The 14,777-nt window shown below is 43.6% G+C and overlaps 1 protein-coding gene across 4 annotated transcripts in view; it reads right to left on the bottom strand.

The window, feature by feature from the left end:
* Positions 1–14,777, bottom strand: part of OSBPL6 (oxysterol binding protein like 6) — a 257,243-nt gene that overhangs the window by 1,064 nt on the left and 241,402 nt on the right. For all 4 annotated transcript variants that reach the window (XM_066575780.1, XM_066575778.1, XM_066575776.1 and 1 more), the window contains 3 exons: positions 13,026–13,170; positions 10,581–10,707; positions 6,772–6,894 (listed from right to left, as the gene is read on the bottom strand). In XM_066575780.1, coding sequence (XP_066431877.1) covers positions 6,772–6,894; positions 10,581–10,707; positions 13,026–13,170 — 395 coding nt within the window. The remainder of the gene's footprint in view (positions 1–6,771; positions 6,895–10,580; positions 10,708–13,025; positions 13,171–14,777) is intronic.

Below are 14,777 nucleotides of genomic sequence, written 5' to 3' on the forward strand. Positions count from 1 at the left end.
AATTTAATGAGTCTATCTTCAGCTGCCCGGAAGAGACTTAAATTAGCGAAGCAGCCGAAGGGGCACAGCACTAGGTTGAGCGCTGCAGCCTCCTCATTCTAGCGATCACCAAGGGTCTCAGCAGTGGCACCCGCACTGATCAAAAGTTTTGACATGTCTCTCCCATAGGTCAAAAGTTTGTGATAAGCGCACTTGTTAACTTTATTCTTTGGGTCAATATGATTATGGCTATAACAAATTTGTATTATTACAAATTTTTAACTACTTTTACACAACAAAACCTTATATATAATGTTGTATAGTATACTTTTGACAGTTCTCTATCTGGGTATTTGACAGCAGGATCTATCTGGCTGGCCCACATGGCAGACTTTTATCAAGCCTCCGGTTACCATGGCAAACCATCTGCACCCTGGGATCACATAATGGGTTGCCGATAGGTGACAGTGGTAGTTTCCTCCCCAAGTCAAGTGCTTACAAGTTTGACAGTAGTGTGTAAATACAGTCTAGTTAGCACTCAGAAGAAAAGGAAAGTGGTGGTTGTGGTGGTTTGACTATTGAGAGGAACAGAGGCCACTGTCTGCAGGGCTGACATAACCTCACAAGAGATGTGCTATCATCCAGGTGCACAAATCAAACATGTGTCTGATAAGCTATTAAGACTCTTCGGTTCTACAGAACACCACCCATTCCTACTAATACATGTAGGGACAAATGACACTGCAAAAAAGGACCTTCCAACTATCTGCAGAGACTTTGAAGACCTCGGCAGGAAAGTGAAGGAATTGGCAGCAGAGGTAGTCTTCTCATTCATCCTGCCAGTGGACGGCCATGAAATAAGGCGATGGAACAGGATTCTAGAGGTGGAACAACTGGCTATGTCAATGGTGCCGTCAAAAAGGGAAGGGACTTCTGCGAGGTCCATGAGCGATTTATCGCCACAGATGTCGCAATGAGAACTCGCCCATGGACAGGCCGCCTAAGGCGTTAACATATGTTAAACCATTAGCACCTAGAGCCAATCATGCGTTCTTATGATTACAGGGGGGCATGTATTTCTGATGCTGCATAATCTAGGGTATATTTGTGCCTGATGATGTTATTAAAGACAGAAGAGCTTCATTTTCGTTTGATACTGAGTAGTGTCATGTGTCAGTGATTTGTGTACACAACCTCTCACATACAATCCAGAGCAGACAATGAAAAGCTGTATGGAGTTCCTTAGAGCTCCGACAACACTACAGAGATTCAAGCTTGAGAGCATGGTAGTTCTGTAGAAAGTATTTGGGTAAGAATACAAGGTGAGAACAACAGAGAGGACACCATTGTCAGCATCTACTATAGGCCGTCTAAACATGCAGAAGACATGGCTAAGTTCTCAAAAAAGTACAACATAGTGATCATGGGAAATTTGAACAATCCAGACTTTTGTTGAGAATCTCTCTCAGGCAAAATTAATGGGTCCAATTAGTTCTTATCCTCTCTTATGCTAGTTGCTGACAACTTTATCTTTCAAAAGGTAGAAGAGAAAACAAGGTGATCTGCTATCTTGGACTTAATTCTTACTAACAGGGAGGAAATGATTGATGAAATAAGGGTGGCTGGGACTTTAGGAGGCAGCAATCATGTTATCCCTGAATTTTGGATAACAAGGGGAGGAAGATCTGAAAGGACTTAGACTTCAAGATCGGATTTCAGAAAGGCAGATTTTAATGGAAAAGTGGATAAGAAGGATCCAATAGCTGGATGCTCTTAAGGACAGAAATGTCCAAGAAGGTTAGCAAAATTTTGTGAAATTACTCAAAGCACAATTGTTAACAATCCCTAAAAGGGGGAGGGATGGGAAGCATTTAAAGAGATCAAGATGAATGAACACTAGAGATGAGCGAATATACTCGTTCCGAGTAATTACTCGATCGAGCACCGCACTTTTCGAGTACTTCCGTACTCCGGTGAAAAGATTTGGGGGACGGGGGGTAGCAGCGGGGAACAGGGGGGGGAGCCCTCTCTCTCTCTCCCCCCACTCCCCACTGCAACCCCCCACTCACCCACGGCGCCCCCCGAATCTTTTCGCCCGAGTACGGAAGTACTCGAAAATCGCGGCGCTCGGGCGAAAAAGGGCCGTGGCCGAGTAGGTTCGCTCATCTCTAATGAACACATAACATAAATACATGCTAAGGAGGAAGAAAAAATGGGGGCTCATCCAAAGAAGAATATAATGCACTCTGCAGAAACTGTAGGGAAAGTGTCACAATAGCTAAAGCTCATAATGAATTGAGGCTTGCAAGAGTGGCCAAAAGCAATTAAAAGGATTTTGGGAGTATATAAAAAGCAAAAGAAAATTTAAAGATGCTATAGGCTGTTTACAGGATAAATATGGTGAATTGGTTAAAAATGACGTTGAGAAGGGTGAACTTTTAAATTCCTATTTTGTAACTATTTTCTTGCAGAAAGTAAATGCAACATCAACTGATCTTCCCTGTGCAATTGAAAGAATAAAAAAATCCAGGCTAGCTATAAACAGAGAGATGGTGAGGGAAAACTTAGCTAACTTAATTGAATTAAAATCTCCAGGTCTAGATGAAGTACATCCTAGGATACTGAAGGCAGCAGCAGAAGCAATTGCTGAACCACTCGATATAATATTTGACAATTCCTAGAGAACAGGAGAAGATTCAGAAGATTGGAGAAGGGCAAATGTTGTCCCTATCTTTAAAAAAGGGAAGAAGGTGGACCCAGGAAACTACAAGCCTGTAAGCCTGACTTCTGTACCAGGAAAGATCTTTGAACTAATTATTAAAAATAATAATAATAATCTTTATTTGTTTAGCGCCAACATATTCCGCAGCACTTACAAAGACAGGGGGAATACAGAAAAACCAAAGTACAAAAATTTTAGAACTACGGTTACATGTAATAATCAGTTGACGGAAACAATAGGGGTGAGGGTCCTGCTCCAAGTAATGGGGTGATACAGAAGGTAAAGGGGCTGGAGATGTGTATGATATGATGAGGTGGAGAGTGAGGGATGCTATACACATAAACAATGGTCAGACGTTCAGCCGCATGACGGCAGAATAGATATGACTGCAGGGGCAGTTGATGGTGGCTAGCAGGGATTGCAGTCAATAGCTCAGGGAGCATGTTATCAGGCAGAGTACAGAGGGGTTTCGTTTAGGGGATGTGGTATGCCTCCCTGAAGAGGTACGTTTTTAGAGCACGCCTGAAGTTTTGTGAGTCTTGGATTGCCCGAATAGCTTTTAGTAGCGCGTTCCAGAGGACTGGTGCTGCTCTGGAGAAGTCTTGGAGGCGGGAATAAGAGGTTTGAATAAAAAGGGGGCTCAGTCTGGTTTTTGTGAGCAGAGCGGAGAGCCCGGGCTAGGTGATGGATTGAGATGAGGGAGGCAATGTAGGGTGGCACTACACTGTGGAGGGCTTTATGGATGAAGGTAGTGAGTTTAAATTGAATTCTGTATTTAACGGGCAGCCAGTGCATTTATGCAAGTACTTGGATGAGAATGGAGCATTTAACCAAAGCCAGCATGGGTTTGTAACAAACAAGTCCCGCCAGACTAATCAAATTTTCTTCTATGCAAAATCACTGACAAGGTTGATCAGGTAAATGCAGTAGATATAGTATACCTTGGCTTCAGCAAAGCATTTGACGAGGAATCTCATACACTTCTTACTGAAAAAAAATACCAAATATGGGATGGACAAGGATACTGTTAGGTGGATTCACGACTGGAAGAGTGATCATATTCAAGGAGTGGTCATAAATGGCTACACATCCAACTGGATGAATGTCTCAAGTGGAGTACCACAAGGCTCTGTCCTAGGCCCAGTGTTGTTCAACATTTCTATAAATGATCTAGTTGAGGGAATTGAGGGGAAACATCAAATTTTCTGACAACAAAAAGCTAGGAGGGATAGCTAATACTAGAAAAGAGAGAGAGGGGATTCAAAAAGATGTAGACAACCTTGAACAGTGGTTGACGACTAGCAGAATGGTATGTAACAGGGAGAAATGCAAAGTCCTACGTCTGGACAAAAAAATGAAAAAGCACACACAGAATAGGAGGAATTTGGCCCAGCAGCACATGTGAAAAAGACTTAGGTACACAAATAGATCACAGACTGAACATGAGTCGACAGTGTGATGCAGAAGCAAAAAAAGGCAAACATAATTCTGGGATGTTTTAAGAGTAGTATAGAGTCTAGATCACATGAGGTAATTATTCCCCTTCACTCTTCCTTGGTCAGACCTCATCTGGAATACTGTGTCCAGTTCTGGCACCCCAATTTTAAAAAGACATCGACAAACTGGAGCAACTTCAGAGAAGGGTTACCAACATGGTTAGCGGTCTGCAAATCCTGTCCTATGAGGAAAGGATAAAGGATCTGGGAATGTTTACTTTGCAAAAAAGAAGGCTGAGAGGAGATTTAAGCCCCATTTTCAAGCAAAGATGATCAGTCAAAATTCATTAAAAAGATAGGATGATTGACAGATTGAGCGATCATTTTGCATAAGCTAATAATTGGCACTAATGCCTATTAGCAGCTTATTAGCTTCATTTGCATGTAAATTAGCCTACCTGAGCTGTATGCAGTGAACAGCAGGTGGTCTGTTATTTGCATATAGCCCCTTTGTTCTGCAGGACTGCAGCTGAATACAATGTTATCAGCGCTCCCATGGAGAATCACAGCTTGTTCCTAGGAAAAGCGAAGGATGGTAGCATTTACATGCAATGATTATCACTCAAAAAACATAGTTTGAGCGAATTTTGAGGGATAATCATTGCATGTAAATAGCTATCTATAAATATCTGAAGGGCTGTCACAGTCCAGAGGGATCAACCCAATTCTCATTGCACCTCATGGGAGGTGTGGAGTTCTCCATCAATGGAAGTCTTCAAACAGAGGCTGAACAGACATCTGTCTAGGATGATTTAGTGAAACTTGCATTAAAGGGGTTGTCTCGCGAAAGCAAGTGGGGTTATACACTTCTGTATGGCCATATTAATGCACTTTGTAATGTACATCGTGCATTAAATATGAGCCATACAGAAGTTATTCACTTACCTGTTCCGTTGCTAGCGTCCCCGTCTCCATGGCTCCGTCTAATTTCGCTGTCTTCTTGCTTTTTTAGACGCGCTTGCGCAGTCCGCTCTTCTGCTCTGAGCACGAGCCGCTTCATGTGGTGGCTGGATCCTCCCTTGCCCGGCCTCTCAAATCACTCCCCCTCCCTACTGCTCGTCGTGCCGTCCAGCCAATGGGGTGGCTGGAATAGGCATTACAAGCAGGAGAGTTCCCCGCCTCCCGCGATGACGTCATCAACAGAATCACGTGACCGGCGTCTTGGGAGCGCGCACGTCGGGCTCCAGCAAGTGCGGTGCACCATGGGAAAGGACCGGCGGCCATCTTCGGAAGAACTTTTATAAGTTGATGAAAAGCAAGAACTGTGAGTAGAAACCGGCTTTAAAAGCCGTTTACACTGCTGCATAGTAATGTATGCTTAAGAAGGGGGACTGGGCAATAAAAAAAAAAAATCACTGTTGCCTCGAGACAACGCCTTTAAGCAAGTGGTTATACCCGATGACCTTGGAGCTCCCTTCCAACTGATTCTATGATTTATGAGTCTCCAATCCTGGCTGTTAAAGCAGAAGCCCGGCTGTTCCTGGTGTGGAACTTTGGTAATAGCCTTTACTAGGTTTGTACAACCGCCTAGCCTAAAGCCCCTAAATTGACCTCCCTAAAAAAGTATGGCTGGTCAAGAAGGGGTTAAAGGGGTTTTCCAGGACTTAAATATTGCTGACCTATAGTTAGGATAGATCATCATTAGCTCTGGCTCCTGACACCCCCCATTGATCAGCTGTCTGAAGGGGCCATGGTGTTCAGGCGAGCACTGAGGCTTTTTCTTCAGCCTGTGATATAACATTTATTGGTCATATGGCCTTTCTGCAGCTCAGTCACATTCAAGTGAATTGACTTGAAAAGCAACAATAAGCAATATCACTATACAATATACAGCGCCAAATACACCTAAAATACACTAAAGAAGCAGCAATGCTTCCCCAAGTGTTGCACTCTCTTTAAACAGCTGATCAGAGGGGGTGCTGGGTAGTCAGAGCACTGCCAATCAGTATTGATCACCTATCCTAAGGTTCGGTCATAAATATTCAAGTCCTGAGAAACCCGTGGCATCATACAAATATTGATGCCACTCCCAAACCAGCACTGTGTTGGAATTGCAACTGTCCCATTCACTGTTGCTGCAATTAGGACATACATAGAAACCATAAGGCCCTATAGCACAGCCATGGATGTGTGCCTACTGAGAGCTACAATAAGTGTTTTTTAAGTTAAGTTAATGTCTGCTGTTACTTTGTAATACAAATTTACAGCGATTGGTCTGAGCTATACAAGACGGGTGACAATGCTAGATATCCGCACCCAGTGTTGCCATATAGAGTTGACAAGGATTAGGTGCATGTACGGCGAAGGGACTTGTTATTTGTATAGCGCCAACTTATTCCACAGCACTTTCAGGTAATTTGTTTATTACCCCCCACCAAGCTGGGTACTCATTTTACCAGAAGGATGGAGTCAGAGCCAGCTGCCTGCAACCTTCAGGTCGTGAGTAGGACTGCATTATGCTGTTTTAATACTCTGTGCCACACGAGGCGCCCACCAGGAGAATACAAGTCAGGACATTTTTAGAGTAGCACTGATGAGAATGGGTATGAGAGAGAGGACACTAATTAAACTTACCGGAAATATTTTGGTGTATATTCTATATGGTTATCTTCTAAGTATTTTCGCCTAGTCCTCTGAAGCTCTTCTATTCTCTGTTTTTCTGCTGATGCAGCTCCAACATTCCCTGCTTCAAGTAACCTGAAAAAATACAAAGCAAATGTAAATGAGATGTTCCTGAAAGATGAAGTCAAGAATTCAGGAGCTAAAAAGATAACGATGACAAGCAAAACTTTGTCATATTGGACTGATTTACTATTTGTATTTCTGTATTTACAAGTGTACGGGCAGCTACTCACCAAAGCTACTCGGTTTACCTAGTACTTCATGTATATTTGGTTAACGACTTTAAAAACAAAATCCTAACCTTATAGAGGGCGATTGTCTCGCTCGGAAATCCAAACATTCCTCTATAAATTTGTAATTTGTATCTAAAGCCGTATGAAAATTGACCTTCACACCACTCAATGGAGGTGGACTGTACCCATGACGTCAAGACGCAACTGTCAAGCGGGCATCTAACTCGTGTTCAGATGAACAGTGTGCGTGTATATTGTTTCTGAATACTGGTGAACAGGTTCATTTAACCCCTTCCAGCTACAGCCCTTTTTTGTTTTCTCCCCCTCCCCCCCCCCCCCACTTTTAAAAAAAATCATGACTCCTTCAATTTTTTGGCTACATAGCCACGTGAAGGCTGTTTTTTGCAATTCAAGTTGTATTTTTTAATGGTATCATTTCATGTACTGTAAACATTTAAGATTTCTAAATGAGGAGAAATGGAAAAAAATGTAACGGCACATTTTTTAGCAAGCGTTTGCTTTTACAATGTTTACAACCCAGTAAAAATGATGTGTTACCTTTATTCAGTGAGATAATACAATTACGGCGATTACAAATTTAAATAGTTTTTTTTTTAATGTAGTACGACTTAAAAAAAATAAAATACCTTTTAAAAGACAAAAATTGCTTTCTGTTACCACCTTTTGACTCTATAACTTTTCAATTTTTCTGTTGAAAGGGCTGTGTAAGTGCTCATTTTTGTGTGACGACCTGTTGTAGTGGCCCAGAGTTTGGGGTCCCCTCCAGCACCTCACAATACGTGTCTTAGGTTTGTCTTGTATTACTGTCTTAAATGTGAAATGCATGAGATTTATGTGTACTGGAGTTTGCAGGCATGAAAGGGTTAATGTCTGTTCATGTCTGGTGTTGTCTGGAAAATGTATCCAACTGTATAGCTGTTGATTGGTCTGTGTCCACATGATGTGATGGTTTTGAGTGAGAGGTATCTGAAGTGAGTAGTTAGTTGGTGAGTGAGGAGTTACTGAGTGAAGAAGAAGGAAGTTGGAGAGGAGAGATGGAGGAAGCGGAGAGATGGTCTGCCGCTCATGCCAGAGCCCAGCCATACCAAGGATCCTCCTTCTAAAACTGCCCTTATGGGGTATGAGAGCCCAGAGATGGTAGAAATGCGTGGGAGTGTAGCGCAAGAACCACATGTAACCGGAGAAAAGGAGAAACCGCAAGAGTGCGAGAAAAAGTGAGTATTTCACAGTTGAGAGAGATTAACTAGGAGGAAAGATCCTACAGGTAACTAGGACTTGGTATCCATAATGCCCCGGAAACCCTCACTGCTTCAACACTATGCAAATTGTTGTGCAGAAGAACTGTTTATTGTTACTGCCCGAAGAGTTTAACTGAACGGACAGGACCGAACGTTCCCAGTTCTTGTTCAGAAAATACTCTCTTCGTGTGGACTACTTCATTGTATCAGAGTGATCCGCCCCAGAAGATGGAACATTGGCATCACTGTGACAAAACAGGACTTAAGGTAACTTCAGTTACTAATTGTTAGGAGAGGAGTGAGGAGACGGTAGAGCCCCGTGACAAGGTTATTTCTCTACCCTGCTGTCCCCTCGGCTGAGGGCCCGCTCCTCAGACGCTGCACTGTAATTTTTATTGGTACCATTTTGGGTTACATACGACTTTTGGATATTTTTTTTTCTGATGGCGTTCACCGTGCAGGATAAGTACCGTATATACCGGCGTATAAGGCGACGGGGCGTATAAGACGACCCCCCAACTGTCACCTTATACGCCGGTATTCAGTGGAGAAAAAAAAAAAAATTTTATTACTCACCTCCCACGGCGTTCTGTCGCGCTCCGGCAGGATGTCGCTCGCTCCGGCAGGCTGTCGCTCGCTCCTCGTCCCCGGCGCAGCATAGCTTTCTGAATGTGGGGCTTGAAATCCCCGCTTCCAGAAAGCTAATACACACGCCGGCAGCCATGACATCATTGAATGGCTGTGATTGGCTAAAGCACACGTGGCTTCAGCCAATCACACTATTCAATGACATCATTGAATGGGTGTGATTGCTAACACGTGCGCCTTCAGCCAATCACAGCCATTCAATGATGTCATTGAATAGTGTGATTGGCTGAAGCCACGTGTGCTTTAGCCAATCACAGCCATTCAATGCTGTCATGGCTGCCGGCGTGTGTATTAGCTTTCTGGAAGCGGGGATTTCAAGCCCCGCATTCAGAAAGCTATGCTGCGGCGGGGACGAGGAGCGAGCGACAGCCTGCCGGAGCAAGCGACATCCTGCCGGAGCGCGACAGAACGCCGTGGGAGGTGAGTAATAAATTTTTTTTTTTTTACACTTTTTTTTTTTTTGTATTACCGGCGCATAAGACGACCCCCGACTGCAGAGCAGATTTTTCGGGGTTCAAAAGTCGTCTTATACGCCGGTATATACGGTAATGTGATATTTTAATAATCTGGACTTTTGAAGAAGCAATGGTACCAAATTTTTTTTAATGAGATGACTGGGAAAGGTTTTTTTTGCTTAACCTTTACTACCTTTTATCTTTTTCAAATATTTAATCCAATTTTTTTTTTAGTTATTTTAACATCTGTTTTAGTCCCGTAGGGACTTGAAGTTGAACAATACTATAGCATTGCATTATATTGCATTCTGACGAACACATCTTCATAGGCAGTCATTCATGGCAGCCTTGGGGGCCTACAGAAGACCGCAGGCTGCCATGACAACTAAACGGTACACCCCCTTCCCCTGATCGCACTGTGGTGTTGTTCACGACCCCTGAATGCAGATCCGGGCATTTAAATAGTTAACAGCCACAGTGTATGTAGCGGGCTCAGCTCCCAAGCCCACTCCATACACAGACACCCGGCTTTTGCCGTACATGTACAGCGCAGGTTCGGAAGGACTTAAACAATGTGAAAGAGCATTTTGGAATAAATATGATGAAGGAAGTGTTCCTACAAAATTCTGGATTGACACATTGGTGAACAAATTAATGGAAGGTTGCTTTCAACAAGATGGTGCAACGTGCTGCACATCTAATGCAAGAATTAAGGAAATTGAAAGTTATTTTGGTGATTGATTAATTTCAAGAAATCCGTGGCCACTGAGATCACCCGAATCAACGTCACCTGATTTCTTCTTGTGGCATTTACTGAAGGGCCGTGTATGCAGCAATAAGTCCTAAATAACCGGCATCCACAAAGACACGATATGGCTGGCGGTTGCTGCCATTACTGATGTCACATTAGCAGAAGTCTTTGCCAATGTCTTCGCCGATATGCAGGATATGCTCTTAGCAGACTTTATTTTGCAACATACAAGGTAAATACAGATGAACTTTGATAGGGAACCTTGGAGCTTGAGGGGGAACTCTTCTGGAATTACTTCCAGGCCCTCCCCTCCTCAAGTAAGTGTCTTTTAACTTCTAAGGATTCGACCCCTGAGCGCAGAAGAACTTTTTCTTCATCCATTTTTCTTTCATATAATAAACATAAAATTTCTTGCCTCTGATCTGGCCTGAATCTCGCATCAGTCACTGGAAGGAATTCCCTCATCACTGGATCTAATTCATTCAGTTCCATGGCAAATCTTGTGAAGCCGTAATAGAGTTCGTAATTGTTCGGCATGGAACCTTGTAAAAAATACAATAATATCAGTAACGCAATTATTATTTTCTCCATATCTTTAATTTCTAAGTTAAAGGGCGAGGACTTTTTTTAAAATAGAAATTTGGCCCCTTTTGTACATGGGCTCCGTGTGCTATTGTGGCTCTGCCCGATTCAAGTGAATGTGACAGAGCAGTATTAGACGCACCCCATGGACAAGGAGTCATGGTTTGCGAGAAAGAAAAAAAATCAGACCTTTAGGGCTTATCCACACGTCAGTACTTTTCATCAGTATTTGGTAAACCAGGAGTGGAGCGTACAGAGAGAAATTATAATGGAAAGATTTGCATTTTTTCCGTATTTTGCCCTGCTCCTGGTTTTGGCTTACAAATTACTGAAGCAAAATACTAATATGTGAAGAGGCCTTTATTTCTATCGCTTACAAACCCATTTAATTACACTGAAAGGGTTGTTGATAATATCATCAAAACCACTAGTTTGTGTCAAAGAGAACTGAGAAGCAAAATCAAACCAAGCCTGCAGTGTTCTAAGAGAAGATAATAGCATTGTTTATCAGGCGTGATATCCTCATATCGCACCTGTTAGCGCTATCAAATATTTAGATCAAAAACGTATAATGAAACCATAAAGCTCCCTGGAACTGCACATTGATTGTTTCATAATCCTGTTAAGGACAATCTAAGATAATGTAAAAACACATATGTAAGGAATAGAGATGAGCAAGCATACTCGATAAGGCAAACTACTTGAGCGAGTAGTGCCTTATGCGAGTACCTGCCCACTCGTCTCTAAAGATTCGGCTGCCGGTGTGGGTGACAAGTGAGTTGCGGCGGTGAGCGGGGGGGAGAGAGGGAGAGAGAGAGAGGGAGATCTCCCCTCCATTCCTCCCCGCTCTCCCCCACTGCTCCCTGCCCCCTGCTGGCACCCGAATCTTTAGAGACGAGCGGGCAGGTACTCGAATAAGGCACTACTCGATCGAGTAGTTTGCCTTATCGAGTATGCTCGCTCATCTCTAGTAAGTAACATCACCAATGAAAAACCATTTATAAACACATTCATAATGCAAGGCAAATAATTGTGCTTCCAACTATAAACTAGTTTGCATTTAAGGGACTGAGTTTATTATTTCTTGACTCACAATTACAGGTGGATTGCAATCCACCAAAGAAATTGGGCTATATGCTGGGCATTTCCAAGAGATGAAGAAGGTGATGTATGATGAGCTGTTGGGAGAGCTCTGCCCATACTTGCTCTCTGTTGTCTTTGTCCTGTCCTGATTCACAACTAGACGTCATCTACAGTGAAAGGCCACTTTATTACGCACACTGACTCTTTCGCAACTGTAGCTTCCCTGTATGGCTAATAGACACGTGACCCCGGGGTGCAGCACAAAATCAAGTGATCAAGTTTTCAATGTAAATTCACAATAAAATGTGAAACTCAAGCAATCTGAGCAACTTCCAATGAAGCCTGGTCATCTGTGCTAGACTAGCCAGGGCCAAGATTTCACTGCCAATCGTGTGGGGTTTTCTTGTGTATACGAAGAATGGTGTGATCAAAGAAAACATCCAACGAAAGAGGATTCTTGCACATAAACGACTCTTTGGTGAAAGGAGATAGCGAAGGATGTCAAAAATCGTTCTGACGAACAGGCAGTGCACAGTCAAGCAAACTCCAACTGAGTACAAGACAGATGCTCCAAGTAATATGTCCAAATGCAAAACTCATTGTTTCTTAGCATGGATGGCCTATAACAGTAGATGACCAGTTCGAGTGCCATTACTGCCTAAGAGATACAGAAAGGCAAGATTCCAGTAGGCAAAACAGCGCAAAAATTGGATCATTGAGCAACACTGCCTGGTCAGATGAATCCAGATTTCTGTTGCACCATGCTGATGGGAGAGTCAGAATTTGGCAAGGCAGCTCGAATTAATGTACACTTCCTGTAAGGTGTCAGCAGTTCAAGCTGGTGGAGGTGGAGTAATGGTGTGGGGAGTGTTTTCTTTTCACACCATGGATCTTCTGATACCTGTGGATGGACATCATGGTGAATTGCTGCGGTTCTGAAGGCCAAAGATGGCCCAATCTGCAACTAGATGGGTGTCTCTAATAGAGTAGCAATTCAGTGCATATAATTCTGACTCTTTCTTAAGGTGGATTCTCTGATGGGAATTGAATTTTTTGAGAACCTGTGTATTTCTTTGTGATTACTTTGTCAGAATATGACTCTGCTAAAGAGTTTGTCCAGTCTAGCCCAACTCTATTACATCTACCATCAATGCTACCAAGCAATAATACAACGTTGTTAGTAGTTTTATTATACCTGGCCTCCATATGCATTTTGCTGCTGGGGCATCACCACAATACAATGCTTCATGCCACTTCCCAAATAGTCGATGCACAACTTTTCCTTCTTGATCCATTACTACTCCATGAATCTCATTTACATTGGAGCTCCAATAATTTCCCTAGTAGAGAAAGAAAACCATTTATTTATATTGAACATTATCATAAGACTTTCCGAGCATGAACAGAACTTGCCTTCTACCTAGCGAAATTACTTCAACATTTAGTCTGTAGGACAGGAGAGGACAAACTATTTCGGGGTCCAGTGACAGGCTACATTTGGCACATAATGGGTGCTGTGGCAAAGTTTTCTGGATGATTCCTTTTTAAGATGCGCCAGTGCCCCATAGTATTGGCAGCAGCTACTTACTCAAAATTTTCTCAGCAGTTGTGCCTTCTTCCTATATGACCCAGCTGCTCCTTCATCCTGCTCAGACTTTAGGTCCTTTTACACAGGATGATTGTTGGGCCCTTAAGTGCCAGATAGTCGTCCCAGCGATTATCGTTCTTGTGCTTTCACACATGTGTGCTAATCGTTCAGTGAATGGAGGTGGAGTGGTCAGAGATTGCTTCCGGCTGCCCGCCTCCATTCATGTTACACAGGCGGTCATTCATAGATGAATGGCTGTCGCTGATAAACTGAACAATAATTGTTCTGTATAAAAGTTAGAGTGTTACTAGAAGTCAGCGTGTGTAATTAACAGCTAATGTTGGTGGTCAAGCCTTATGGACCTATTTGATTCAACACTGAGACTTTCACTAGAAATCGTTCTACTTTGATTTAGAACTTACTGTTTGGACACCACTGACGTAGAGTGATAGTTACTGGACTTACTCCTTCAATAAAAACTTAAATAGGTAGAATGATGAAGACAACCCATGTTCATATGGTCTAATAGTGCATATGGATCCCAGAGTGGGAGATCTCCCGCTCAGACCCCTTGATTATAGAGGACATGGTGGCTCCTGTTTTAGTGTACATGATTCATGCAACGCCCTTCATATAGGAAATTCATGGCCAACCGGAATCCCAAAAAACGCAGGATCATTGTCTGCAGCTTCAAACAATAGGGCCATAAGATGGCTCAGACTATGGCTTCTTTCACATGAGCACATACCAGCCGGCCGTTTTCACATCAGGCCGATATGCGCTGTGATCTGATGCACTGGATTCCTGGAACTATCTTCTGGGCCGGGAATACGTCAGCCGCTGCATGGACTCCTATGGGAGCCCATGGCAGTGGCCGTAGGTGGGAAGGAGTTTAGCAGCGTGGCTGCTAAACTCCCTCCCTCTGTTCTCCTCCCCCCCCCCATGCAGGCTCACCTCTCGTTCCTCCCCGCTCGTCCTGTGCAATGGGAGGGGGCGGGGCTAAGCACCAGTCTACCCCACCTCCCATTGATGTCTATGAGCAAGGGGCAGGATGTAGGTGGAGCTAAGTGCCTGCCTTCCCCCCGCCCCTTGTCGATAGCCATCAATGGGAGGAGGCGGGGCGGACCAGCGCTCAGCCCCGCCCCTGTCTCGCCCCCTCTCATTGCACAGAACGAGCGGGGAGGAGCGAGAGGTGAGCCTGCGATGGGGAGGGAGGAGAAATGGGCGATGGCCTGGTGAGCTCGGTGCATTTGCGCCGGCCTCACCAGGCCATATGAACGGGCGCACAAACGTTTGATTTGTGCGCCCATTCACCAGATTTTTCACTAACAACGTAGCGTATATCGGCTGGCTGTGAAA

The sequence above is a fragment of the Eleutherodactylus coqui genome, chromosome 8 (genome assembly GCF_035609145.1).
Source record: "Eleutherodactylus coqui strain aEleCoq1 chromosome 8, aEleCoq1.hap1, whole genome shotgun sequence".
Lineage (NCBI taxonomy): Eukaryota > Metazoa > Chordata > Amphibia > Anura > Eleutherodactylidae > Eleutherodactylus > Eleutherodactylus coqui.